Source organism: Sus scrofa, chromosome 3 (assembly GCF_054392235.1).
Source record: "Sus scrofa isolate SSC_HxYL_T2T_F1_AM1 chromosome 3, Sscrofa_HxYL_maternal_Yorkshire_Landrace_v2.0, whole genome shotgun sequence".
NCBI classification, from domain to species: domain Eukaryota; kingdom Metazoa; phylum Chordata; class Mammalia; order Artiodactyla; family Suidae; genus Sus; species Sus scrofa.
In genome coordinates, this window is record NC_139385.1 from 71,094,045 (window position 1) to 71,121,856 (window position 27,812).

General features: G+C 53.9%; 1 protein-coding gene across 5 annotated transcripts in view; it reads right to left on the minus strand.

Moving 5' to 3' along the window:
* Positions 1 to 1,816: 1,816 nt before the first annotated feature.
* The window catches only part of ATOH8 (atonal bHLH transcription factor 8), a 36,295-nt gene continuing 10,299 nt past the window's right edge, over positions 1,817 to 27,812 (minus strand). Inside the window, exons 2-3 of one of the 5 annotated variants that reach the window (XM_013995991.3) lie at positions 27,205 to 27,396; positions 1,817 to 2,880 (exon numbers count right to left, since the gene is read on the minus strand). In XM_013995991.3, coding sequence (XP_013851445.2) covers positions 2,875 to 2,880; positions 27,205 to 27,396 — 198 coding nt within the window. In that variant the 3' untranslated portion in view covers positions 1,817 to 2,874. Of the gene's footprint in view, positions 2,881 to 9,676; positions 10,305 to 16,483; positions 16,693 to 22,642; positions 23,905 to 25,197; positions 27,397 to 27,812 lie in introns of those variants that run through there. The other 4 variants (XR_014841550.1, XR_014841547.1, XR_014841549.1 and 1 more) reach the window with 4 other exon arrangements.

Below are 27,812 nucleotides of genomic sequence, written 5' to 3' on the forward strand. Positions count from 1 at the left end.
ATCTCATCAGGTGATCCAATATCTTGCGAGGGCTGAATACATTTCTCCGCAGAAAGTCCTTCTTCCATTTCTCTTCTCAGAAAACTTCTATTTATCCTTCAAGACCCAACTCACATGGCCCCTCATGATACCTCCCCAGGGAGTTAGTTTTTTCTTTCCTGAAACTTCCACCAACATCTTAGTCGTCTGACTGTATCATGATTATTTGCTTATCTATCTGTCCTTCCCACTTTCTGCTCAGAACTCTGAACTCTGTAAAAACACTGTGTGGGATCCCTCTCTCTATTCCTGATACCCACCTTAGCATCTGCCATGCAGCTGGTGATCCATAGATGCTTCAGAATGGAAGGGAGGTATGTCATGAAGGTCATGGCCAGGAGAGGAGTGGGGAGTAGAGACCATGGGCTGTTTCTGGGTAGAAAGGCCATGGGTCTGTCCTCCTGGTAGCAGGATGGAGTATCCCCCCAACCCTTTAAGGGTCCCCTTATGTCAACAAGCTTGATGCTGGTTGGCCCACACTTCCTGCTTCCCTTGGAAGTGCGACCAGCGTTATTCAGAGGTTCAGAGGGACACCTGAGTGAGGCTGTCATCTGTGCCTAGGGGCTGGGGGTGACCATCCCTTTCTAACCGTCGCCTCTCCACTCCCCATTTCCAGCCCATTCTGCCTGGCCTGCTTCCACCATTGCTCTGAGAAGTGCCGTGAGTGAGCAGCCTGTGTCCCCTACTTCTGTCCTAGATCGAGGACCAGCCCACACAGCTCAGTCCTTGGCAAAAGCCACGCCTGGGAAACACTGGTACAAGAGGAGGAGGCTCCCTATAGCCCCAGCCTAGGAGCCCGAGGAGCAGACAAGGGAGGGCGACACTGGGCGGAACCTCGGGACAGGTGTGCATCCTGCAAGGACCCAGCCTCCTTCCCTCGTGGCCTCCCCTCTCCTTGGGCAGCCCCAGCCCTCCTACCCAGCCCTCAGCCCTGACAGCCCTTTCCTAGTTTGCATCTTATTACCCCTCCCCATCCCCCTTGGGTCGTTATTATCCCATCCCAGGCCCACTGAGGTGCAGTGACAGGACAAGGCCACACAAGGACTTTGGGCAGGCACTGGATTAAGGGGCTGGAAAGAGGGTAAGGGCACAGTCTTTGGCGTGAGGCCACCCTGATGTGAGAACAAGTCACTGACGGGTCCTATCTCCTTGGACCTTGGTTCCTCATCTGTACAGTGGGATTAAAAATTCAGTCCCTGGAGTTCCTCTCATGGCGCAGCAGAAAAAAAATCCAACTAGGAACCATGAGGTTGCGGGTTCGATCCCTGGCCTCGCTCAGTGGGTTAAGGATCTGGCAGTGCTGTGAGCTGTGGTGTAGGTCAAAGATGCAGCTCAGATCCAACGTTGCTGTGGCTGTGGTGTAGGCCGGCAGCTGTAGCTCCGATTCGACTCCTAGCCTGGGAACCTCTATATGCCATGGGTGTGGCCCTAAAAAGCAATCAATTATCCAATCAATCAATCATAAAAATTCAGTCCCCACCTTATAAACTCATGGTATGGAGTAAGTGAGGTTCAAATCTCCTCGAGTGTTCCCGACCTGGTCTCCTGGTCACTAGTTTAGGCTGAGGCCATGGCGAGGGCCCCCCACCCCTTACACACATACACACACACACACACACACACACACACACACACTCTCTCTCTCTCTCTCTCTCTCTCATTCACAGACTGCCTGCTTCCTGAAGGGCTCCTCAACCTCTCCCCTCCCCCACAACCCTCCCCAACTGATCGGCCAAAGTCCTGGTCACCCACAGAGTCCAGTCAACATGAGCAACTGTTTTCTTTACATGTTGGGGCTTTTACTTCAATTTGAAGCAGGTGGTTGAGCAGAGATGTGAACAGCTTTGGCCTTTTGAGCCCAAGAAAGGAACAGGCCTTGGCTTCAAACATGCCCTCCTCCCCGCATACTGGCCCATTCCCCTGGTCCCTTCCTCCCCTCTGCCCCCTCAAACAACCCGTCCCAACCACTGGCCTCCAAATGGGGCGCCATCCTGTGTGCCCAGTCAGCAGGGCAGGCCCCTGGCACAGACTGGTGGGCTGGGCTGGTCGGGGGAGCAAAGGCAGGTCACCTTGGGGCAAATCCCTAGAGTCGGGTACAGGTGGTCACTGCTGCTTCTTCCCTCCGTCCCCCATCCCCTTCCCGTAAAGCTTGGGGCCCAAGAAGGAGCCTAGGCCCAGGGACTGTGGAAAATCTGCTTCAGAGCCCTGGGCAGCCAGTAGGAGGGAGAGAAGGGCCAGGATCGCAGGTCTCACGCCCCACAGGCACCCCCAGCCTCCCTCTCACAGCCCCCAGAAGGCGTATCTTGCGTCCAGGAAACCAGCCAGCCAGGGCCCAGGGCAGAAAGAGTTCCAGGTCAGAGGGTCAAGCACTTGCAATGGTCACCAAGTGCCTCTCCCTTTGGTGAGTTCAATCGCTGACTCATCTTTGGTGTGAGATGGGACCCAGGTAACAGGAGGAGCAGTGGTCAGAGGGCAGCAGTGTAGCTTTTCACTGTGGGGGCCTTCTCACCCCGTTTTGTTCAGTGTCTCTGTTGAATCTTTGGCAATGAATTTCTGCAGCCGGACGATGGGCCTCAGGCCCTGGCAAGGGGAAGGCTTTGCTCTTCCCGCCCCACCAGGCAGAGAGCAAAGTGCAAAGTCATTGTGGAGTGGCTGGGGGGCGGGGTGGGGGGAGAGGGAGGCAGGAAAGCTCCTGTCCTGACAGCCGGTGGTCTGAGCATCCGGTGGCACCTTAGAGAGGAAGACGAAACTGGACCTGGCGAGCTCACCTTGTCTCAAGCTTGTCTTGAGGGAAAGAGGGCCCTTGGCAGCGTCCCTGGACCAGCCCACGGCTGGTCACTCCTGAAAGAAACAACCGATGGTCAGAAGCGGCCCTTACTGATCCCAATTCCAGACACCCGGTACCCGGCGCTGGCATCACAGCACTTTCTCTCACTTAACCTCATAGCCTCCCCAGGCAGGGACGGCACGTTAAAGATCAGGAAGGATGGAGCCAGCATCTGGACCCAGGACTGGCGGCCTCCACAGCCCACATGGTCCCCTTCCCCCAACCGCTGCGTTTCAGAGCCACTGCTGATTTTGTTGGTTTGGGGGAAGGCTCGTGGTTTCAGGGAGCAGAGGAAACTTAGGGCCACCTTTTCCTGATACCGTAGTCCCCCAGGTCACACCTCTGAGAGATGTCAGAGTCGGCCGTGCCCCCCACGGGGATGGCACCCACCCCTCCTTCTCCCTAGACCTTCAGACAAAATACTACCCCAGTTACCGAGAGGCTAACTTAGGTGCAGCCCATCCCCCTGCCAGCTGGGCTTCAGTGTCCCTATCTGCAAAATGCCAGTGTCCTCATCTGTAGTAGAAATGAAGTCTGACCTTGGAATTCTTCTTCTTCTTCTTCTTTTTTTTTTTTTTTTTTTACCTTCTAGGGCCACAAGTGTAGCATATGGAAGTTCCCAGACTAGGGACTGAATCAGAGCTATAGCTGCCAGCCTACACCACAGCCACAGCAACACCAGATCCAAGCTACATCTGCAACCTACATCACAGCTCATGGCAACGCCGGATCCTTAACCCACTGAGCGAGGCCAGAGATCAAACCTGCACCCTCACAGGTACTAGTGGGGTTCATGACTGCTGAGCCACAAGGGGAGCTCCTGACCTTGGAATTCTAACCCAGAAAATAGATGAACTTGGCTCTGGTCTATGTGGGTCAGGAGAGTTCAGAGACAGAGACCCAGAGTCTACAACATTCCCTGTGACATGGGGCTCTGAGAAGCCAGTGGCTTCGAGGCAAACTTGAAAACCTCTAGCCTCTTTCTGTTCCTTGCCATCTCAACTTTCAGAAACTTCACTCTGGCAGCTGAACTTGGGGTTGCTCATGAGATAACCAACCAGGGGGTGTGCTTTGCTACTAGGGAGACACAAGAGATGAGGGAAGTCATGGGGGCTTTTGGGGGCAGGGGGCGGAGCGGGGCTCCAAGCCCACCCAGAACACACAGGAGAACAGCAGCCTCAACCCAGCCGGCACACTCCTAAGAAAGCAGTTCCAAACACTTCTCTTTGGATTCTTGCAACAACCCTGAACCAACAGCTAAGTACTTATTTTTTGAAGCGAAACATCTGTCAGGCACCTCCGACGTGCTAGGGAGCTTTCCCACATCCCCAGCTCAGAGGTAAGTGCTACAAGCTGGCGGCACCCAGATTTGAATCCAGATCAGCAGTGTTTATTCTACCACACAGAGGTGGCTCCCGCTGAAGAAAGGGAGGCTTAGGGAGCCAGGCTGGAGCCAAACCACGAGGCTGGAGGGGCTGCTAACCGCAGACCCTGGTGAGCCTCAGGCCCAGGGCTCGGCAGGCCGCCAAGGTGTGAGGCTGGGGCAAGGCTGGAAGTGGGGTACAGGGAGGGCCAGGGAGCCCAGCCAGGAGGAGGGTGCGGCCTCCAGCTAATAGAGGCTAAGGAGGGGAAAAGGAAAAGTGAGAAGAGGAAGCGTCTTATGTGGTGAGTTCAGGCCCACATTCCCGGAGCCCATGGTGCGGGGCCGGCCCCTGCAGGAATCTGCTTTTTGTTACCGAGTCTGAGGAGGAGGATTAAGAAGCGGAAAGGAAACCCATGGGGATGGCACTGGGTCTGTGGTCCACAGGGTGATTTACAGCCCGCGTCATCCCGGCGCTGGCTGCCTGGGCGGGCCCTGCCGAGGACGGGCCTAGAGTTCCTCCCTGGCTCGGTCTGCCTGTGGTCAGGGGAAGGAGTGGACGGCTGGGGCAGCTGGAGCCATCCTGCTGGCTGTCCTGTAAAGGCGGCCGCCCGGCTGGGCCCAGCCCCAACACCTCGGTCCCAGACTCCGCTGAAGCCTTGGCTGCCAGCCAAGAGCAAAGGAGTCAGGGGTTTCTGTCTCTAAGGCCTGCCCTTCGATTCTCAACCCCACCCTTTCCCTAGTGTCTACCCTGGGCCTGCGTCCCCACCACCCACCTTGGTCCAGGAACCCCAGCACAGTCTCTGTCCATCCAAGGAAGGCTTATGTCCACTGGGGCACCGTGGGAAGAACACCGGGAGGCCTTAGGTGCTAGGACCTTTTCTGCATTAACTGGCTGTGTGACCTGGGGGAACTCCCTCTCCCTCTCTGTGCTTTAATTCCTTCACTTGTACAGCAGGGACAGGTATCTGGATCAGCAGTCCCCAAAGGGTGCTCTGCAGAATAGTAGCCGGGTGAGATATATCCCATGAGTTTGCAAAACATCACAGACCTTGGCCCCATCTTGGAAAGTCACTCCATATATTAATATATCAAAGGCTCTGAAAAGTCCTACAGTAAAGACATTCCTGTGGCTTTATTAACCCAGTGTTTTCCCAACACGTTTGATTGTGTGATGGTGAGAAGTGGAAACTCACTCCAACCTTCCTGTGAAAAGAAGCTTATTTAAGGCTACACCAGGGAGTTTCAGAGAGGCCAGGGGAAGGTCTCAAGAAAGCTTGCAAACCTAAGCAGGGACAATCCAGGGCCCTTCTTTCTAGGCGCCTGCCAACAACATCACTCAGCCACTTCCAGGCTCTGCTTCTTTCCTGCCTATCTGCCCACTGGCCCAGTATCTCAGTATCTCAACCCTAATCACCCAGTGAAGGCACCAGTTGGTCCCGCCTCAGTGAGATTTCTTCCCCTAAACCAATCAACTATGGCTGAGGCAGGAGACAAGCCTATAGATGCCATCCCTTCAGAAGAGGTGATGAGATTGTGTGTGTGCACGCATGTGCACATGCACGCATACTTGCAAATAAGGGGGAGAGGGTGACACATACTCCCCACTGTAACAATCACACCACAGACCTGTCTCCTGCAACCCCTGGCCACATCCTACATGGCGTCATGTGAGAAGCACAACTTGAGGGCCTCTTGCATCCCCTCCGGCTCTGGCCTTTTGTGGGCAGTGTTTCCACTGTGGCCAAGGCTGTGGGTACCACTGGCTAAGGCTCTCTCTGTCCTGTGAAGCCCTCTGCAGCGCGGGCCCTCAACACAGAAGATGCCCTTTAAACACGGGTCCTGCTGCTCACTAACATAAACTTTCAAAATGCATCTCAGGGCCCTTTCAGCAGGCCTGACATTCTACATCCGATGGAGGTGACATGGTCAGTAGGACAAAGTGGCTGAGTTGATCACATTCCAAAATCATCTTTTTCTCTGTTGCGTTGTCTGTGGTCAGAACATAAACTCCTCGAGGGCAAGGACGTGGTCTGTTTTGTTCGCTGTTATAGCCCCAGAGCCTAGATTCGTCCAGACACACAGTAGCATCTCATTAAGTATGTGTGGAATGAGTGAATAACTATTTCCAGTCATGGGCATTTTATTTACTAGAAAGTTTAGGTACCATGGGAGATGTTTCTTATTTCTAAAGGAACATTGAACATTTTTGTAACCATACAAATGCTTCAGGGGAATTTTCGGTCATTGTTGGGAACTCTGGAACAATGTTGCATCTTTTTGCTTTTGTTCACTTCCAGTTTTTAAATGTCTAATTATACCTCCTCTGCTTACTAAGTTTGTCTGTGGCTTTAAGTAAACCCGTTTCCTCTCTTGATTACTTCTATGTGCTGCAGGGTCAGTATATCACTTTGGGGGCATTTAAAAAATTATTTCTGGAGTTCCCATCATGGCGCAGTGGTTAACAAATCTGACTAGGAACCATGAGGTTGTGGGTTCGATCCCTGGCCTTGCTCAGTGGGTTAAGGATCCAGCGTTGCCGTAAGCTGTGGTGTAGGTTGCAGATGCGGCTCGGATCCCGCGTTTCTGTGGTTCTGGCATAGGCCAGCGGCTACAGCTCCGATTCGACCCCTGGCCTGGGAACCTCCATATGCCATGGGTGTGGCCCTAGAAAAGACAAAAGATCAAAAAAAATTATTTCTGTCCATAAATTATTTCACCTTTTAAGTGCAGTTTCATTTTATATTCTTAACCATTTCTCACTGTTTTCAAACTATACTTTTTTTTTTTTAATTTAAGCAATTTGGATACAGCCTCCTATGCGCAGAAAAAGATGGCAGAGTTCCCACTGTGGTGCAGTGGGTTAAGAATACCACTGCGACAGCTCAGGTCACTGAGGAGGTGCAGTGGGTTAAGGATCTGGTGTTGCTGCAGCTATGGGGTAGGTAACGGCTGCAGCCTCGATTCAATCCCTGGCCCAGCAGCTTCCATATGCAGTCATTATGAAAGAAAAGAAAAGAAAAAGAAAAAGACACCAAATGGGGTTGAAATCCTGAGGTTCTTTTTAGTGGCTTTTCCTAAAAGGAGCAGTCGGATTGCAAATGTTTTTATATTATTATATTATTATTATTATGGCTGCAACCTGCAGCATATGGACATTCCCAGGCTAGGGGTTTAAATGAAGCTGCAGCTGCTTGCCTACGTCACAGCCACAGCAATGACAGATCTGAGCCACATCTGCAACCTATACTACAGCTCACGGCAACACCAAATTCTTTAACCCACTGAGCGAGACCAAGGATCGAACCTGCCTCCACATGGGTACTATTCTGGTTCTTAATCCACTGAGCCACAAGAGGAACTCCTGCAAATGTTATTTTAAAACTTAAATATAAAAGACAAGCAGGGAGGGCATGGGAGTATTTTTTAAGGCCTACACTATCAGGCATTATTTTACTTTTCACTCTTACGTACACCAATATGTGGACTAGAAAGGGGGTTTCGTGTTTGGTTATAAATGCTGAACACTAGGGTGTACCTTGGCCCCAGAGTCGACTGGGGCTGAGGGGCCCTGGGAAGGCTGGATGATCTCTCAAAGCCTTAGTTTGCTCATTTTTAAAAGGAGCACAGGAGTTCCCGTCGTGGCACAGTGGGAACGAATCTGACTGGGAACCATGAGGTTGCGGGTTCAATCCCTGGCCTCACTCAGTGGGTTGAGGATCCAGTGTTGCCGTGAGCTGTGGTGTAGGTTGCAGACACGGCTCGGATCTGGCGTTGCTGTGGCTCTGGCGTAAGCTGGCAGCTACAGCTCCGATTAGACCCCTGGCCTAGGAACCTCCGTTTGCTGCAGGTGAGGCCTTAAAAAGACAAAAAGACAAAAATAAATAAATAAATAAATAAATAAAATGAGCGCAGTAACAGTACCCACCTTCTAGGTCGGCGGCAAAGAACCAATGGGACAAGAGAGCCATGCCCCCAGCAGGGCTTGGCACACATTTCTGCAAAGAGCTGGGCCTTTGGTGTGACTCACTGGTGTTTAAAAACATAAAATGGCATCATAGGTGTTCCTGTAGTGGCTCAGTGGTTAGGGAACATGACCAGCATCCATGAGGACACGGGTTCGATCCCTGGCCTCGCTCAGCGGGTTAAGGATCCGGCGTTGCCATGAGCTGTGGTGTAGCTTGCAGACGCGGCTCAGATCCCGCATTGCTGTAGCTCTGGCATAGGCCATCAGCTACAGTTCCAATTGGACCCCTGGCCTGGGAACCTCCATATGCTGGGGGTGAGGCCCTAAAAGACAAAAAAGACCAAAAATAAATAGATAAATTAATTTAAAAAATTTTTTAAATGGCGTAATAGGCTGAAAAATCTCAAAACAAGTAACCAGAAATAGCCATAATGAACCAACAGTAGTCCTGACCAATCTGCTTTTGACACATTTGTTGTTGTTGTCATTGTTTTGTTTTTCCTTTTTCAGCCACACCCTGGGCAGATGGAACTTCCTAGTCCAGGGGTTGAATACATGCAGGAGCTGCAACCTACACAGCTTCAGCAACACTGGATCCTTAAATGGCTGGGGATAGAACCAGAGCCTCCATGGAGACAAGCCACATCATTAGCCCACATTGCCACAACAGGAACTCCTTGAAAATTCCTTTTAAGGAATAAGTACAGGGAGTTCCTGTTGTGGCTCAGAGGGTTAAGCACCTGACTGGTATCCAAGAGGATGCAGGTTCAATCCCTGGTCTCACTCCGTGGGTTAAAGATCTGGTGTTGAAAGCTGCAGCTTGAATCTGGCGTTGCTGTGGGTGTGGTGTAGGCCAGCAGCTACAGCTCAGATTCGACCCCTAGCCCAGGAACTTCCAAATGCTGCAGCTGTGGCTGTAAAAAATAAATTAATTAATTAAAAAAGCACTATTTTTAAATTATTTGTCATGTCCATGATGAATGAATATCCAAAGTGTGGTATAATCATGCAATGGAATAGTACTCAGCCACAAAAAAAGATGCATGACAGAACTTGGATGAACCTTGAAAACAGTATGCTGGGTAAAAGGAACCAGACACAAAAGCCACACAGTACACAATTCCATCCACATAAAATGTCCAGAACAGGGAAAATATAGAGATTAATGGTTGCCAAGGGCTGGGAGGGAGAGAGAATGCTAAAGTACATGGAGTGTCTTTGGGGGCTGATGAAAATGCTCTAAAATTGGCTGTGGTGAGGGCCATGTTTTAGTGAAAATACTAAAAACCATTGAATTGTACACTTGAAATAAGAAATCTATAATCTCAACAAAACTTAAAAATGTTGTAAATGCATAGGTAGTACATGTTAATTATAGAAAAATGAGAAAACACAGAAGGGTGAACAGAAGAAAAACAATTAAATCACCTCCATTCTCCCACTGAGAGAAACTAGGATTATGCCGGGTGTCTGCTATTCCACATTTTTTCCTTTTTTTTTTTTTCTTCAGCTATAGCTGATTCATAATGTTGTGTTAGTTTCAGGTGTACAGCAAAGCGATTCAATTTGTATATATATTCAAGTGAACATATATATACATACTTTTCAGATTTTTCTCTCTCATAGGTTATTACAAGATATTAACTTTCCTTTCCCGTGTTATACAGTAATTCCAATATGATTTACTGATTTTACATGTAGTAGCATGTATCTGTTCATCCCAAACTCCTCATGTATCCCTTCCCATTTCTTTCCCCCTTGGTAACCATAAGTTTGTTCTCTATGTCTGCGAGCCTGTTCTTATTTCATAAATCCGTTCGTTTGTGTCATTTTTTTTTTTTTTAAGAGTCCACATAGAAGTGAAATCATACGGTATTCGCGTTTCTCTGTCTGACCTCCCTCACTTCCTAGGATCACCTCTAGGTCTCTCCATCCACACACTTTTCCACGCTTAGGCAGACCCTTGTTGGATGTCACGGGAGTGGAATCAGCTTGCACAAACTGCGCTGCAAGCTGGTGTTTGTGTTTTCTTGAACACTCCAGCCCATGCATCTTTGCATTTGGCAGATCTGCTTCCACATCTCTAAGGGCCAGGCTCTGCTGGGGTTATTCTGGGCACAAGCACAGGCCTGGGCTTCGGGCCTCCAAACTTCCCAGGGAACTGGAAGTAGGTATGGACCAGCCCACCCCCAGCGCCTCCCGCCTGGCCTGGCCTGGGCGCCATGGGTGACAGGCGGGAAATTTATGAGCAGTTGGAGCTGGCTGCTGTTTGCCGAGGGCGGGGACACGGCATGAATCAAGGATCACACTGTGTCCGGGCTGGGAGGGCCCTCGAGGTACCGGGGTGTCTAAGAGTTGCAAAGTTATGACCACAGCCCCTTGTGAGCCGGAAGCATCCACCTGGGGACCATGCACTGGGAGAAAAATTCATGTAGTCACCAAAGATTTATTGAGTTCCTACTGAGTGTCAGCTCCGTGACAGGCACCGGGGTTAGAGGCCCTACCCTGGGGCAGCCCATCGTCTAACCCCAGGGGCAAAGCTGAAACCACCCTTGCTGGAAAATGCTGTTCATTGTGCCTCTTCCCCAATGTCGTGTTCCTCAAGGCTGCTCACCAGTGGCGTGAGTAAGACCGCAGGGGCTCCCGGCTGCAGTGTGCAGACAGCTGCCTGTGATGCTAAGAGGCCTCCCTGCCTCGCCGGCCCCAAGTCGGAAGCACGGGCAAGTCCAGCAATCTAAACCCCTCGCTGACTGAAGCCAGTGGATACGTTCAAACCTCAGGGTCAGTTGAGGACACACAGAAGAACTTTCTTTTTTCTTTTTTTGCTTTTCTTTTTCTTTTTCTTTTTAAAGCATTTTAGGACTGCACCTGTGGCGTATGGAAGTTCCCAGGCTAGCGGTCGAATCAGAGCTACATCTGTGATCTACAACCACAACTCAAGGCAACGCTGGACCCTTAACCCAGTGAGCAAGGCCAGGGATCGAACCCACATCCTCATGGATGCTAGTCGGATTTGTAATACACTGAGCCACAATGGGAACTCAGAACTTTCTAGCGGTAAGAAACAGCCACCGAGTAACCCTGGGGACCCCTCCTGTGCTAAGATACTGGAGGTGGAGCTGGGGTCCAGACACCCCAGGCTGGCGCTGAGAGGGCACCATCCACACACACCTTCCCCCACCCCGTGTACCCTCTCCCGCCATGTACCCTCTGTCCCTGAAGAGCCTTGCTGGGGGTCATTCCCACCCTGGGAATGGAGGGTCCAGGAGGCCAGGGTTCTGCTGCTTGTGTCCCTGCTATGTCCCCAGGCCAGGACAAGGAGGGCCAGCTCCAGCCCGACCACTTGCCCCCCAGACCCACCTCATTGCAGGCTGGGGGAAATGTGTTCCTCCTCAGGGTCTTCAAACACTTCATACCAACTCCTCTGCACCATGAATTATGGTTGGTGCAACCGCCAGAACCCACTTGCTCACCCCAAATAGCTCCACCATGAGCGCCAGAGACAGGGGACCAGGTGGTTCTCGGCCCTCTGTCCTCCCAGGCCTGGGGACAGAAGTTAGCGAGTCAGCGCTCCCAGCTGCCATCCACTGAGGTGGCCTGGTCCGGCGCCAAGCTGTCTTACACAGTCCCGGGAAGGCCGCTCTTACTACTTCCATTTTGCAGATGTGCACATGGAAGGCCAAGGTCACGCAGCTGGGACGCCACAGAGCAAGGCAGACCCCCCGCCCCAAGCCCCTAGAGGCTGCAGCTTCTTCACTGGCAAATGAGACTAGAAAGCTCCCAAGCTATCCATCCAGCTGCACCTCCCTTGGTTCTAAGAAAATGTCAGTCTTTCTTCCTTGGGGCCTAAGGGAAGGTGGCTAACGGTGGGAGGCCTGGCACTCCCAGAGCCAGGCTGAAGCTCAGACAGTGCTCCCCGGGGCCTGCAGGGGACAGGCAGGCAGACCCAGGCTCCACTGGCTTCTCTCTCGGACTGTAGGCCACTCCCTCTGGCTGCCAATCTCTGCTTCCCTTTCCATGCTCCGCATGGGTCTCCGTGCCAGCTCTCCTCCGGCCTCTCCTCTGTTTCTCTCTCCATGTCCGTCAGCCTATTTGTCCTTTTTGGCCCCTTCCCTTCCCTCATGGTACGGGGCACTGCTAGCTGGCCTGGGGGAGGCCTGAGGCCCAGCTGCTGTGGCCTCCCATCTGCTTCCCATCCTGTAGGGTGGTCCAGCCAATTCCACTTGGCTCCACGCTGCTCTTCCAGACCCCAGAAGCACAAGGAGCCCCTGACCTTGCCCCACTGACAGAGAAGGCGCCCAGGCTGGACGGGAGTGGACAGCTGGGCAGACAGGTGGCCCAGCCAGGTGAGGAAGGCCCTGCTCTCTCGTAACTTCCTGGCAGGCCCTTAATCAAGTGACCCTCGCACAACCCCCACCACACACAACACACACATACATACCACACACATACACACACCCCCAGCCACAATGTCGGGGGTCCCCAGGGCTGGGGCTCACTCCCCATCACTGCAGCTCTCAGTGCCTCCCTCCCCACTTTGCTGCTCCTCTCCCTCTCTGACCCCCCCGCCCCCAGCAAGGGTCTGGCTGTAGGTATTTCAGGACCAGTGGGGGCAATAATGGGGTGGCTGGGAGAAACCACAAAGTCCCTGGGCATCCCAAATAACCAAATAACTTCTGCCCAAACTGTGCGATTGCCTCCCCTGCCCCCCCCCCCATCATCCCTAAGCCCCTCATTGCCAGATTCTGGAGCTGCCATGGGATCCAGGCGGGGTGGGGCCGACCTCTCTGATCAGGGCTCTTTACTCACAGCCACCCGAACACATCAGCGACACCACAAAAGTAGTGGGAAAAGAAACGCATCTTTCACCCCCACCCACGCACACACAGGCACTGAAGTGCATGCACATGCACCCTGCTGATAGGCAAAGCGCTGTGGTGGTTAATGTGCCAGCTACAGCATCAGACAGCTTCTGTTTGAATCCTGACTTCCCCAGTCTACCAGCTGTGTGACTTTGAGCAAGTTGCTTAACCTCTTTGTGCCTCAGTTTCTCCACCTGTAAAATGGTAATGATGGTAATCTACTGGATGAGGCTGTAAGGAGGATTAAACACCACAGCTGGGAAGCCAAGCCCTCAGGGTTAGGCAGCCGTGCGCATACACGTGTGTATGTATGTGTGTGCGAGGGTCTCCCCTGATTTGCCTGTCAGCTCCCCAAGGCAGGAACTGTGCCTCCCCATTAGGTGACCATGGCCCCCCCTTGGGACTGGCACAGAGGAGCTGCCCATGAGATACTGTGGAAACAGCTGGAAACATCTCACTTGCTTGGGTTTCCATGCTTCCATTCATCCAGCAAACACGTACTGTGTATTCAGACTGTGCCAGGCTCCATTCGGAGCCCCGGGGATCTTGCGGTGATCGGAACAGACAAGTTCTCCCCGCCCCAAGTGTGGACCCCTGGAGAGAACGAGCCCCTGTGCAGAAGTGAGCTTCCCTGGAGAAAGGAAGCCGTGTGCTTTCTGGGCCCAAACAGCTTGGACGGGTCCCAGTTCCCAATAATTGATGCACTTCCCTGCATTCTCTGTCAGCCGCTACTGGATGTACTTCAGCTTCCTCTTGACAACTCAAGGTCAAATACAGGAACATCCGTCTACAGAAGACGCCCCAAGTCCCTGAGGCTTCTGGGGCCCTCTACCCTGACACGAAATGGCCCGGTGCCTCTTGACTCTCCTGAGCTTCTGGCGTTGATCTTTTTGTCCTTCCGTTCCTTTCCACGCCATTGGGCCACTGGTTGTGGTTCTGGGGGCTATCACTGCACCTGTTCCAGCAGCCAGCCTTCCAGGGGCTTCTGCTCCGCTGCTCTGACCTAAGACACTAGGGAGTCAGGCGTGGAAGAACTGTGCGGGGATTAAGTACAGCAGGTTCCAAGGACAGTCCTCGAGGGGCTCTCCTGCGAACTTTCCTGCGTGGCCTTTGTGTCATTTAGTCTGAATTCCAAAGGGTGGGGCCCTTGTTTGTTTTGCTCTCCAGAGTGACCCAGCACCTAGAACAATGCCTGGCACACAGTAAACACTCAAAACTATTCTTAAATAAACGTTCAGGGTCCTTCAAGCTTCCTCCATCTTTTATTTATTTATTTTTGCTCTTATAACAAGAGATTGAATAAGATCCACTCCGTGTGTATGTGGAGGGGGTGGATGGGCCAAAGGGGACCAACCTTTGCAAATAACCATGCTGGCTGCCCACTCAGCTCCTGGATGTGTTTGTATGTGTGTGTGTGTGTGTGATGGGAATGGCGTGGAAGGAGGGCATCATTGTCATGGAGGGGGCAGGAGGTTCTCAGCAATGACTTGTCACTGTTCTTCAGGTTCTGGGTGGGCCCACTGGGCTGTCCCCATGTACCCAGCTGCCTGGCTCTGTCCTGCCTGCAACCTCGGGACCATCTCTAAGAGCTCCTGACCCCTGGGGGAGCAGGGAAGTTCTGGAACCCTCGATGACCTCTAGGCACCTCCCCAGAGTGTGTATCACCTGGACAGGAACTCAGCCCACCACACGGGATGCCCCCCATCTGATCCTGGCAGGGAGTGCCTACAGATGCCCGAGCATACATGTGCAAGTACACACACACACACACACACACACACACAGAGGGACAGACCCAGTGTCTGCCGCCTGGCAACAGAACCAAGTCCTCCATGGGCAGCCCAGTCTAAGTCACTGGGTGGGGCGGGGACACTCGGGTCCCCTCTGCCCACCTTTCTGATGGACCCGCGGTGTCCTCCAGGACCCCTGGAGATGGGCACACAGCGCACCCAGTTGATGAGGTCCTTACGTGGCCATCATTTCCCTGAACGCTCCTCACCCGTGGAGTAACCTTGTCTCATGCGAAAAGTGAAGCTTGGAGGAGGCAAGTGCCTGAGGTTACAGAGCTCCTGAGTGGCTGGGCTGAGACTCAGACCCCCCCGACTCCCAGCCTGGGGTCCTGCGCTGCCAGACACCCCCTCACCTTGGAAGAGTAGAGGGCAGTGGGAATCTAGATTCAGGAGCACCTAGGTTTTTTTTTTTTTTCTTCTTCTTCTTCCTTTTTTGGTTGCCCCAAAGCATATGGAGTTCCTGGGCCAGGGATCAGATCCAAGCTGCAGTGGGGATCTACACTGCAGCTGCAGCAATGTCAGATCCTTAACCCACTGTGCCAGGCCAGGGATTGAACCTTCATCTCAGAGCTGTATAGACAGCACCAATCGCACTGCACCACAGTGGAAAGCCCAGAAGCACTTGTTTCATGGGGCCGAATGAGCCTGCAGGTCTGCCCGGCCCTACCCAGCCGTGCGGCACATGGTGACTTCATGCCCCCGATCTAGCTCCTGAGGTTCATACTGTGCATCTAGAAGGTCACTGAAGACTCAAGAGAATAATGGGCATGAGATGGCTCTGCAGACAGAAAAGCACTGTGCAGAGGGACCAGGTCACCAGTGCTGAGATCCTCTGAACCTCAGTGCTATCAACTGAAAATGGCCCTCACTTGGCAGGGCTGTAGTGGGCAAGCTTGTGGAGATGGGGGTCTGGTGCTGTGGTTAAGGTTATGACACTAGTTAGCTCCACCGGGAAGAGAACCACCCTGTCACAAGTCAGGGTCAACCTTCCAGGAATGTTTTCCCAGCTGAGAGGGCCCAGTGTCTTCCTCAGTTTTAGGGAGAACATCCCTTCCTTCAGGGCAGGAAGGAGACATTGGGGCAAGACTTATTGAACTGGTGAAGAGAAACACTCTTCCTGGCAAGGCCCCGCCCTGCCTTGGATGTAGTGTGTGGATGAAGTGCTCAGTGCCACGGCAGCCACTTTGTAGCCATGAAGTGAAGACCAAAAAAAAAGGAGCCCAAAGCCTTAGCCTCACCGGAGCCTTGGAGCCAGGGAACAGCGGCCTCCCTTCACCTTTCCTAACTGTGAGAAACAAGAGCCCCATTAGCTTAAGCTGCTGCTTGAAGGGTTTCCGTGATCTGAAATGCAAAGCTTTCCTCACTCATCCAAAAGAACAAGGGCCTCAACTCCCCAAACAAGAGCCTGGGGGAGCCCAGGCGCAGTTCCCTGGCTGTGCCCTGAAGCCGCTAGTTCACCCTTCCCTAGAGTCTTTGCCTTCAGCCCAGAAATATTCAGCTTCAGCAGTGTGGATTTTAGTGGAAGAAATGCTGTGTTATTATCTGGGGACTTCCTGTATGCCAGGAGCTGGGATAAAAAGATGAAAGAGCTCCCAGTCTAGTTAGAGAGATGCCCTAAACACACACTGTGTAACATAATGTGATGTAGTATAGAGTTTTAATATCATATAATATATCAGGTAACATATCACCTGCAAATAAATAAAGACATAAGATGAGCTCTAAAATATCACTATCTGGAGTTCCCGTCGTGGCGCAGTGGTTAACGAATCCGACTAGGAACCATGAGGTTGCGGGTTCGGTCCCTGCCCTTGCTCAGTGGGTTAACGATCCAGCGTTGCCGTGAGCTGTGGTGTAGATTGCAGATGCAGCTCAGATCTGGTATTGCTGTGCCTCTGGCGTAGACCGGAGGCTACAGCTCCGATTCGACCCCTAGCCTGGGAACCTCCATATGCTGTGGGAGCGGCCCAAGAAATAGCAAAAAGACAAAAAATAAATAAATAAATAAATAAAATATCACTATCACATAATGTTATATCATTATGTCACAGGATGCTCTTCTGAGTTAGTGTCTACACACCTCTGTGGTAAGGGCAGTGAGGTGTCTGTGCCACAGGGCCCTGAGAGGAGGCTGGGGTAGGGGTCAGGGAGGGCTTCCAGGAGGAGCTGAGCCTTCCAGAATGAGCAGGAGTTAGCCAGCCAGACAGGAGAGAAGGGCATTCCAGGCAGAAGGGACAGCATGAGCACAGTGGCCAAAAATAGCCCCTCTGGGAGAGTGAGGAGTTCCATGTTGCTAGAGTGTAAATTGGGACACAAGGAGTGACCGGTCGGAGCCAGGTCACTTAGGGGGATAGTCAGGTGCCATGTAAGGGAGTCTGGCCTCTACCCTTGGCCTGCGGGGAACCCTGAGGGGTCCTGAGCAGGGGAATGAGGCAGACAGACTTGGCTTTCGGTAGCGCTGCTGGGAGGGGCTCAGGTGGGGATAAGCTGAGCCAGGGAGCATCTGGGCAGCTGGGCCAGGTTCCCGGTGGCCATGGAGTCTGGGCGGAGAATGGAGCACCTTGAAAGTGGGAAAGCCTCCCTACTTCACCCTCTAGAAACAATTTTTTGTTTGTTTTCTTTTTAGGGTTGCACCTGCAGCATATGGAAGTTCCCAGGCTAGAGGTCAAACCGGAGCTGCAGCTACTGGCCCATGCCACAGCCACAGCAACGCAGGATCCAAGCCAAATCTGTGACCTACACGGCAGCTGTGGCAATGCTAGATCCTTAACCCACTGAGCAAGGCCAGGGATTGAACCCACATCCTCATGGACAGTATATCTGGTTCTTAACCTGCTGAGCCACAACAGGAACTGCTCTAGAAACATTTAAACCGGAGTTTGAGGAAGGCAGGGATCTATACTTTCCCCTTAGACCAGCCTTCCAGTCTGCAGAGACAGGTAGAAAGAGGATGACCGGCTCAAAGTCAGATGGAGAACCAGGGCCTGCTGGCGCCTCCTGTGCCAGGCTGTCCACTGTGCCGGGGGTACAAGCTCAAGGCTGGGCAGGGGGAAGGATGGGCCTGGTGGCTCAGTAGGAAGGCAGCCCTGTGCACCCAGCCCCCACACCTCTCCCTTGTCCTCTGGAAGCCCCTGTGCTAGAAAGCATGTTCTGGTCACTGGGAAGACCCCACATCATCAGCAGGGGTCTGGGGCCAGCAGCCACTCCTTCCCCAGGCCCTCCTCACCTTTGCCCCGCAAAGACCAATTTCTCAGGCAGGAGACACAGGAGGAGGGGCAGAGTTCACAGACAATTCCCCATCCTTTGTGCCACTGATCCCTGGGTAGATTGGGGCAGGGAGGGGGGAGGTGGCAGGCTGGCATCTCCCAGATAGGACACTTAAACAAGGCCACCCAGCCATGCAGCCCCCCAGGGCAGAGCTGAGACCAGCCTCAGAGGCCAGACCAGACACCTGCCCACAAGGCTTAGCATCAAAGAGGGATCTAGGTCTGAACCCAGCCCTCCAGATGAGATTAATGGCCCTGAGTTGCCATAAACTGAAACTGGGAGCAGAAGCACCAAGAGTGTAGCAGGGGGCCTGAGCAAAGTGCAGATGAAACGCCCTCCAAAGCCCCATCCTCAGCTTGTAAAGAACCGGAAACCCCCAGCAGTGTGGACCACAGGCTTTTTTGGGGTGAGGGGTGATGGAGCTCCTTGAGTGGGAGGGCAGGCAGTGAAAAGGGGGTGCAAGAATTGAGAATGGAAAGGGGAAGTCTCCAGTCCCCTGTCCCTGACCTGCTGACCCCCAGTCACCGCACTCTGACACTGAAGGATGTCCCTCTCCCCACCTCCACCTGCAGCCCTGGGCCTGGCTCTCAGCTCCTCCTCAGAGGTCCGGGGAGTGAGGAAGGCAGCCAGGCCCTGCACCCTACGGGCCCCGGACAGGCCACCTGGTGACTGCTCCCAGGAGGTGCCCAGATTCCAGGCGGACATCTCCCAGAAGTTTCTGGCGGCTGTGGCAGCAGTTCTTAAAAAAGACTTCGTGTCATACATAATGCAGTCAGCCGAGGGGGGGCCAGTTTCATTAATGCCAGCATCCTCCCAAAGTGTCTTGGTGCTGCTTTCTGATGAACTGATGGGGGTCTCTGCCCTGTCTCTGCCCCCTCCCTGCTTCTTCCTTGGGTTTATGACCTTCTGCGGCCCTGCCCACAGCGTGCCCCACCCCACCCCCACCCCTTCTTTCTGCCCTGTCTCCTCCAGCTAAGGTTTTATGAAAACGGTCACTTTCGGGAGTTCCCGCTGTGGCTCAGCAGGAATGAACCCAACCAGTACCCATGAGGATGCGGGTTTGATCCCTGGCCTCGCTCAGTGGGTTAAGAATCTGGCATTGCCATGAGTGGTGGTATGGGTTGCAGACGCGGCTCGGATCTGGCGTTGCTGTGGCTGTGGTGTAGGCCGGCAGCTACAGCTCCAATTTGACCCTTAGCCTGGGAAGCTTCATATGCCATGGGTGTGGCCCTAAAAACAAAATAAGAAAAAGAAAAAAAAAAGAAAACAGTCCCCTTTAACCATCCCCAATTTTAACAGCTTTGAGAAGGAAAAAAACAGTTCGGCAGCATCCAGAACTAATTAGGTGGCCTTCAGGCACCTTCGAGGAGGAAGAAAAGCCACAACTGGTGCAAGAAGAGGAAGAAACAACATTAAAAGAAAAACAAGAGGAAACAAAATAAAAAGCAGAGATAAAGAGTCAAGAGAAAACAGCGGCGCCTGAGAAACAGGGATCCCAGCCGCCAACTTTAACGGCGTCCAGCCCTGTTATTCATAAGCGAGTTTCCTCTCTCACAAAGGACCTTTTGCACGGTTTTCCCTGCTGCCTCCAAACCAGCTGCTCGCGCTGTTGTATCCTGAGTGATGATGAGGCTCTGAAAGGGTTTTTTGGGAACAGATGGCCAGGGGAGAGCTGGGGAATGTGCCAGCAGAGGGCTGGGCGGGCTGCCAAGGCCTGCGGTGACTGAGTGCTTGGGCTTCCAGCTCGCGTGCTTTCCCTGCCCTCTGCCCTCCGTGGCGCCAGCAGGCCTTCCCAGCGAGCGCTCGGAACATCTGGAGTCTGGGGCTGCCAGGAGGGGGGGGCCACGGCGGCCGGGCGGGGGACCCTCTGTTCCAGCGGAGCTCCCAGGGCCTCGCCACCAGGCCCGCCTCGCAGAACAGCTAATCAAAACCACAGCGCCCGAATGGGAACCAGGCGCACTCCCAGCTGCAGCCAGAGGCCGCCAGGCGACTTAACCCGGTGTCAGGCCTTGCTGGCGGCAGCACGGGGGGGGGGGCAGTCCGGGCTGCTGACACCCCCCACCCCAGGCCAGCCCCCGCCCCATGCCACCCCCAGGGCTATTGGCTCCCTGCAGCTAAATGGAGCCTCCACGCGCTGCTGCCCAGCTGCTTACATAAGAGCTGTTGCTCTGAACAAGGCCCGGCACCCGAGTTTGCTGGGGGTCCCCTGAGTGCAGGCCACCCTGCCCGGCGGTGTGTGTGAGCTTCAGAGCCCAGCTCCACCACGTCCCAGCTGTGTGGCCTCAGGCCAAGCTATGCTCTGCTCTTGGCCTCAGTTTCCCCTACATGCAATGGGAGAAGTGGTACTAGCTTGTGGGCTTTGCACAAGGAGTAGGGATAACGTCCGGGTGGCACGAAGTGGGCATTCAGTCTCAGTTGGTGCGGCTGTTGGTGACAGTCTGTCTGTTAGCATTATTAGTGCACTTTCGCATGTTCTTTGATATGAGTCCGTGAACTTTGAAAGCCCAGGGATTTTCTGGGCTGGCTGGATGTAGGACCAGGGGTTTGCCCTGATTGCTGGAGAAATAAGAGTCCCCATTCAGAATTATTTGCCCTTATCTGCCTTTTGGCTGGTGGACCATTCATTCATTCTGGACACTGCCCTTTGCTGAGACATTCCTTCCTGGGGTTCCATATGAAGTTGTTACCTTGCAGCTATAAATTCATGAGATTTCCTTTCTCACTGAGAAAATGCCAGCCCTTCCTTGAATGGGATCTTGTTTCATCCTCCCAGCGCAGTGGCAAGAAAGGTAGGTAAGCTCTCACTTTACACGAGAGAGCTAGAGGATCAGAGAAGTTAGATAACACACCCAAGGTCACACAGCTAGGAAGTGTCAGTACCAGGACTCAAACCCAGGTCTCCGGAGCCAAAACCTGTACCCTTCGCCTACTTCATGATCTTGCCAAGTCTCCCTGTTGTGCTTTTATGTGCCTTAAATGACAGCACCTCAGAGAACTGAAAAGAACCGTAAGGTTCTCTCAACTTAACCCCTGCCTACAGCATCCTGGACGAAGGGCCACTGAGTGGATACAGGAGTTTGGGGGGGGGTACCTTGGGTCAAAGAGATGTTCTGGGGGGTTCTCTGAGGGGCGGTGGGTTAAAGCACCAGAGGGGACTTTTCACATCTCTGTGACCTTCCAAGCATGAGAGGCTGCTTCTTTCTCACTGACCCAGACCCCAAGTTTTCCTTCATACCCAGCATGGTGGAGAGAAGGGTGGGCTTTGTGTGTGCCTGTCCAGAAGGGAGAGGAGGAAGTGATAAGAGCGTGAAAGGAGAGGGGAAAGTGGCCTCCCAGCCTCTACCCCACCTGGGGACCACCAGGGAACTTCAGAGTGCCGAGTTCCACGTTCCGGGAAAGCCAGCTCCCAGTTAACCTAGGAGGCTCCCTGGCCCACGACCCCTCCAGTTCAGCCTCTGCCAGACTTGCGGACTAACAGTGTCAAACGGGAGAGGAGACACGGCAGCTGAGAGAACACTCCGTGTTAGAACAAACAGCTGGCGACAAACGTCTATGTAATTGGAATGCCAGAAAAAATAAATTGCATCCATTTCTATGACGAGAAGGGAATCTGATGGTGGTTTCCCACCCACCCCCCTTCTTTCCCAGCATAGACAAACTCCTTGGGCCTTGAAAGCAAATGATCTTTAATTCAGTAACATGGTCCGAAAGATGTGGAAACAGGGCCTCCTCTCACCACCCCACTTCCATGTGGATGGTCGGACAGGGAAGTGGCAGGAGACCCAAGCACCTCTCTTACTGGCCAGTTCCTCAGGCCCCTGAGCCCTGATTTTATTGTTTGTGTAATGACTCCCTCTGAAGGATGGCAGGAAGAGTCAATGAACAGGGTGCTATGTCAGAAGTACTAAGCATCAACCACCATGCCATTAGAAGTACTAAGCAACGAGCACCATGCCTGGCACATGACCCATGTTCTCAGAAAGCCAGGTATTATCAGCATTCTCTAGGTGCATCGCACTGGGGTCCAAATAGTTTCTGTGACTTTCAAATCCATGTGATATGCCTGTGATAGCAGAGGGGCAGGGATGATAACACATTAAGTCATTTAGACAAAAAAAGGGCTGAGGTGACCTCAGCTTGAAAAGTCTAATCAGATAGGGTCTTGGAAATCACTTCCGGAGTCAACTCACCTTACAGAAGTGGAGACCGAAGCCTCAGTGGGGATGACTACGTACGTGGCAGGTGGGGACAGTGCCCCTCGGTGGGCACCCTGGGGACTTCGGAGGCCCTGCACATGGGGTGGGGGTGGGGCTGCTGGCTCCAGCCAGAGCAGGAACATTGGAGACTCCACCTCACACACTCTGAGGCTCAGGAACAGGCCTGTCTGAGGGTCCTGTCTGAAGCTTAGGCTCAGCCACCCAGACAGAACACTCTCAGCTCCCACTGACCCGTGCAACCCCAAACCAATTGTACCACCTCAGCTTGCCCCCAGCACCAAAGCTACAGAAGTCTGCACCAAGACGATGTTTCCTTTTTCTTTCTTCCTTTTTTTTTTTTTTGTTTTTGTTTTGTTTTGTTTTGTTTGCTTTTTTTGCTTTCTAGGGCCACAGCTGTGGCACATGGAAGTTCCCAGGCTAGGGATCGAATTGGAGCTGCAGCTGCCCGCTTACACCACAGGCACAGCAACACAGGATCTGAGCCTCATCTGCGACCTACACCACAGCTCACGGCAACACCAGATCCTTAACCCACTGAGCGAGGCCAGGGATCGAACTCACATCCTCATGGATACGAGTTGGGATCTTAACCTGCTAAGCTATGGTGAGAACTCCCCAAGACGCTCTTCCAAAGAGGAGTCTGGCTATCCCTGGACCTGCCATCACCACGAAAAACCTCCCCTGCCCAGAAAGCTGCAGGAAAGGAGGGAAGACACGGATCTGCTGCAGCTACCCCAGCCTCTGGGCCTCCTCCAGCTCCGGACCACTCACAGGTGAGGGGCAGCCTCTGGCCTTGCAGAGCCAACCTTCCCCAGCTGGCAGTATGGCTACAGTCACAACCCCCAGGGTCACCAACCGCTGCCCAGGCCTCTGATACAGCCCTTAGCTCGACGAACCATGATTCGCTTCTCTCTCCCCACCTTCAGCCGGGGCCTGTGGTCAACTTAGGGCAGGAACTTACTGATCATTTATCACCAGGGCTTAAATTATGCCATCAATGTTACTAACTCCTGCTGCTGCTGCTGTTATTATTATTATCAGTGTTATTCAATGGCTTAAAATCACTGGGAGGCGGTGCCACAGATCTGGCGATGCCCACCGGCCCAGGTGTGGAACAGTTCTGCTGCCCTTCCTCCTCCTCCTCCTCCTCCTCCTCAGAAGCTCCCAGGAGTTGCTGCTTTAAAAACAGGAGCTGCGGAAACATGGCCCAGAGCCAGGTGCTTAATGTGCATTATCTCTGGCTGCAGCGGGGAGTTGAGCCGAGCTCTCCAGAGCCCTTCCACTCCTCCCACCTGTCTCTCTGCTGGGTGGACTCTGACTGGCCTCTCGGCACCACCAGGGCTTCCAGGGGGGGCCCTGAACCCCCAAAGTCATGTCCCGTGAGGCCCAGAGAAGGAGGACTCACCCCTCAAGGGATGTGGGTCCCCACCCCCGGCCAGGATGGGCTGAGATGAACAAAAGGATGTGCCTGGATCCCAGAGGGTAAGTCAAGGTCACTTTTTTTTTTTAGCTGCTGGCCTCTGCCACAGCCACAGCAACGCGGGATCTGAGCCGCGTCTCCAACCTACACCACAGCTCATGGCAACGCTGGATCCTTAACCCACTGAGCAAGGCCAGGGATCGAACCCACAATCTCATGGTTCCTAGTCAGATCCGTTTCTGCTGCGCCATGGCGGAAACTCCAGGGTCACTTTAAATCCCATTCTTAACACAGGTCTGGAGGGACCAGGCAGCTGGCCAGAGGACACTGAGCAAGATCTCTCAAGGAGGCGTCCTGGGGAAGGAGGTGGCCCAGCCTCTGGGGGCCTGTGAACTGAGAGGGAGCCACCCTGGGGTGGGCAGCTCAGAGTGCTATCAATGGCCCTGGCGATGATCATTTATGAAGGACTTCCTTCCAGCTGGTCACTGATGTCGGCACGTTTGCTAGTTTCTTCCATTCTTTGCGTTCTTTATGACTTATTAGAATGTAAGCCTGGCTCACTCCCATCCCCAGGCTGTCCTGGGTGGCTGCAGGGGAGGGGTAACAGAGCTTGATCTGAAACCCGCATCCGCAGGCTTTGTCTGAGGGGCTACAGAGGGCCAAGCCCACCCTACCGCAAACACCCATCAGGGTGCCCACGTGCTCAGGATGGGATTCTCCAGTGTGGAACTCGCTGCAGGTGCTCAATAAACATTGCATGAATGAATGAATGAGCGAATGAATGAAGGAGTGCATCTGCAGGGACACCAGCTCCCTTGGTTCTGGTTAACCATGGTAGCCTACCCTAGCCACTCAGGCCTACTATACAGGTTACGGAAGACCATCCCCCAGGACACCTTGAAACTCAGCCATCTGCATGGTGACGAGATGCAGGAAGGCACACACAGCAGGAGTCAGGTGATCCTGTGATCCGCCAAGCTACCAGGGCAGTTGCAGGGCCTGAAGAAGGCATCAGACATCCTAGCCGCTCCAGGACCCTGTCCTGCCCCTCCCTCTAAGTCCTCGTGGCAGTGGCAGTTGTCTAGGCACAATGCTGGGGAGACGGTGGCCTCAGGACAGGCTGCTCGGCAGGATGCCAGGGGGCCCTTGCCCTCCCGAGATGAGGCCAGACCTCTGCCTGGAGAGTCAAGACTGGGAAGGGCCTTGGACATCACTGATGTTTCTGCATTCCCGTCACTGCCCAGAAACTGAGGCAAGAAGAGGTCAGGAAATGAATCCCAGGGAGTTTCCGTTGAGGCTCAGGGGTTACGAATCCAAGTAGTATCCATGAGGATGTGGGTTTGATCCCTGGCCTCGCCCAGTGGGTTAAGGATCCAGCGTTGCCATGAGCTGTGGTGTAGGTCACAAACGTGGCTCGGATCTGGTGTTGCCGTGGCTGTGGCGTAGACTTGTGGTGGCTACAGCTCTAATTTGAACCCCTAGCCTGGGAATGTCCATATGCCGCAGGTGCGGCCCTAAAAAGACACAAAAAAATAAAAATTCATGGGTCCCCAAAGACACAGCTGGTAGGTGGTGAACCAGGCCTTGAACTCGGGGCCGTACGACCCTCTTACACACAATGCCTCAGTTTTCCAACCTGGACAATGGAGAGGCTGGACCAGATGGTCTCTAAGAGGTCCTAGATTTAAAGTGCTTTCAGGGGAAGCTGAGCGCTCGTCTCTGCTGGTCATCATCACCCCACCCTCTTCTCTCACCTCCCAAGCGTCTAGCCTGCTCTGAGCCCAGGACACTCTGCTCCAATCAAAGACTGGGGAAGGAGCGGGGCCAGCATTCCTGCCTGTGGTGGAGAGGGTGGGGGGGACTTGGGGAGAGGGGGACGAGGGGCAGAGGTGGGGGACTTGAGGCCTGCCCACCCTGCCCGTCCACACCTCCGACCGCCGGATGCCAAGGGAAGTTCACCGAGAGTTGACAACCCTCCTTTGTCACAGAGCACTGCATGGAGCCATCAATCAGGCCCTTCATTTACCCGTGTCACTTTCTAGAGGAAAGCCGCCCTGCGAGCAGCCAGGGCGCTTCTTCTCTCACCCACTTGATGAAGATTTCCTCTTATTGGGCCATGTGAAACATCTCCCAGGATCACAACGTGCCATCACCGTAGCAGTGGCAGTGGCTGGTGGTGGGGATGCGCCAGGGCCCTCCCTGCTGTGGGCAGGACAGTCCACAGAAGGCCTCCCCCACTTGAGGCCTCTTGAAGGGGCCTCCGGGAAACCTGGAGAACCCAGAGAAGGGCCCCCTCGAAAGGGGGGCTGGGGGAGGAATGTCGGGGAGGGGAAAGGGGCCGGCCAGGAAGGAGGGACAAAAGGAACGGACAGAGGATGCCAGAGTCGCCTGGCTCCCCAGCCCCCTCCCCATCCCTGGATGCCCAGGGGAGTCAGGCATCTCTAACTACTCCCACCCTCCTCATGGGCACAGACTGGGTCCCACCCTCTGTCTCTCTCCCCCAGCCTCATGGGCACAGAGATCCAGAGGGTTGCCATAAGCCTTGCTCCACACTTCCTGGTAATGACCTCCAACTGGAAATGCTGGACACACAGGCCATCTGGGAAGCGCAGTGGTGCCCTACACCTTTCCTCTTGCCCATACTTCTCCAAACACATCTGGCTTTGTACAGATGTGTCTGGTGACCTCTTGGCTGTCCTGCTGGTCCCAGCTCAAATACCCCGTAGACTAAGATGAACTTTCAAACTCCCTGGGTTAGAAGAGGTAACCTGTCTCTCCTCTGCCCGGCGGTCCAACGCCCAGCACGGGTCTCTGAGGCTCCACACTACACTGTCTTGCCCTTCTCCAGGGCAGAAGGGTCTCTGACCATCCTGGGAGCTGGGGGGGGGGGCGTGCGGAGGGCAGGGTCTGGACCACATGTTTATCGTCTTTACACCCCCACCCAGCACGCTGGGCACAAGATAGGAGCTCAGCAAATCTCTCCAGAACGGATATATGAAGATCATTTGCCTGAATGAGAGGCCCCCCCAGGTAACCCACTGGCCAAGTCACATCCCCAAAACATACCAAAGGGCTCTCCAAGGGCTGTCACCTGCTCAGGGGATCTCGCCCTGATATGACATCAATCAGGGGCCACGTGGGGAGTTGAGCGCCAGGGCACGTGAGGCCAGGAAAAGCTTCAGAGATAAACCATCCCTTTCATTTCAGGGATGAGCAAATGTGAACGGAAGCCTGGGGGGGATGGTTCTGGGGCGACTGTCCCCGGTCCCCAGCAGCCCCATTACCAAGAACAGAATCACACATAATCCCAGGGATGGGAGGAGCCCCAATGCTGGGGCGAACCGCAGCAAACCTCCAAGAGGCTGGTCTCTCCAGTCCCTTTGGACACCGGGGTGCACCCCACCGCCCCATCCTTGTCCTCCCTGGAGGCTGCCGCCTGCATGGCCGGAACGTACCTTGCGCTTCTTGGCACGGCCCTCGGCCTGCAGGGTGCGGGTGCAGCGCTGCACGCACTCGGAGAAGCTGAGGTTGCTGTGGTCGGCGCTGTAGTCGAGGTCGGCCAGCCGCGCCAGGGACAGGATGTAGTTACAGGCGATCCTCAGGATGGCCAGCTTGGACAGCTTCTGCCCATATGAGTAACACGGCACCTGGGGGGGCGAGAAGGCGTCAGGAGGGGCTGCGGGGCTCTCTGCGGAGAATGGCCCTGGGCAGACAGGTGTGTGGCCAGAGAGGGGACAGCCGGGGTGGGGGGGAAAGGTGGCCGGTCTAATCCCCAGCCGGGCTGTTATTCCCTCTTCTAAGCACCTGCTGGTTCCACTCACAGCTCCTGGAAGGCCTGCACATGTGCACGTTGTAGGGAAGGAAATGGAGGCTCACGAGGCTCAGCTCTTGCCCGGGTGGCAGTGAGCACAAAGCATGGTCAGCTCCCCCAGGATCGAGCACCATCTCCCCCACCCTGCCTGAGCAGGGGTCCCTGGGAGAGAAAGATGTTCTGTAGCTCTGAGAGTCTACTCACTCATTCAGTGATCCTTGTCTTGCCAAGCATCTGGGATCCGACAAAGAA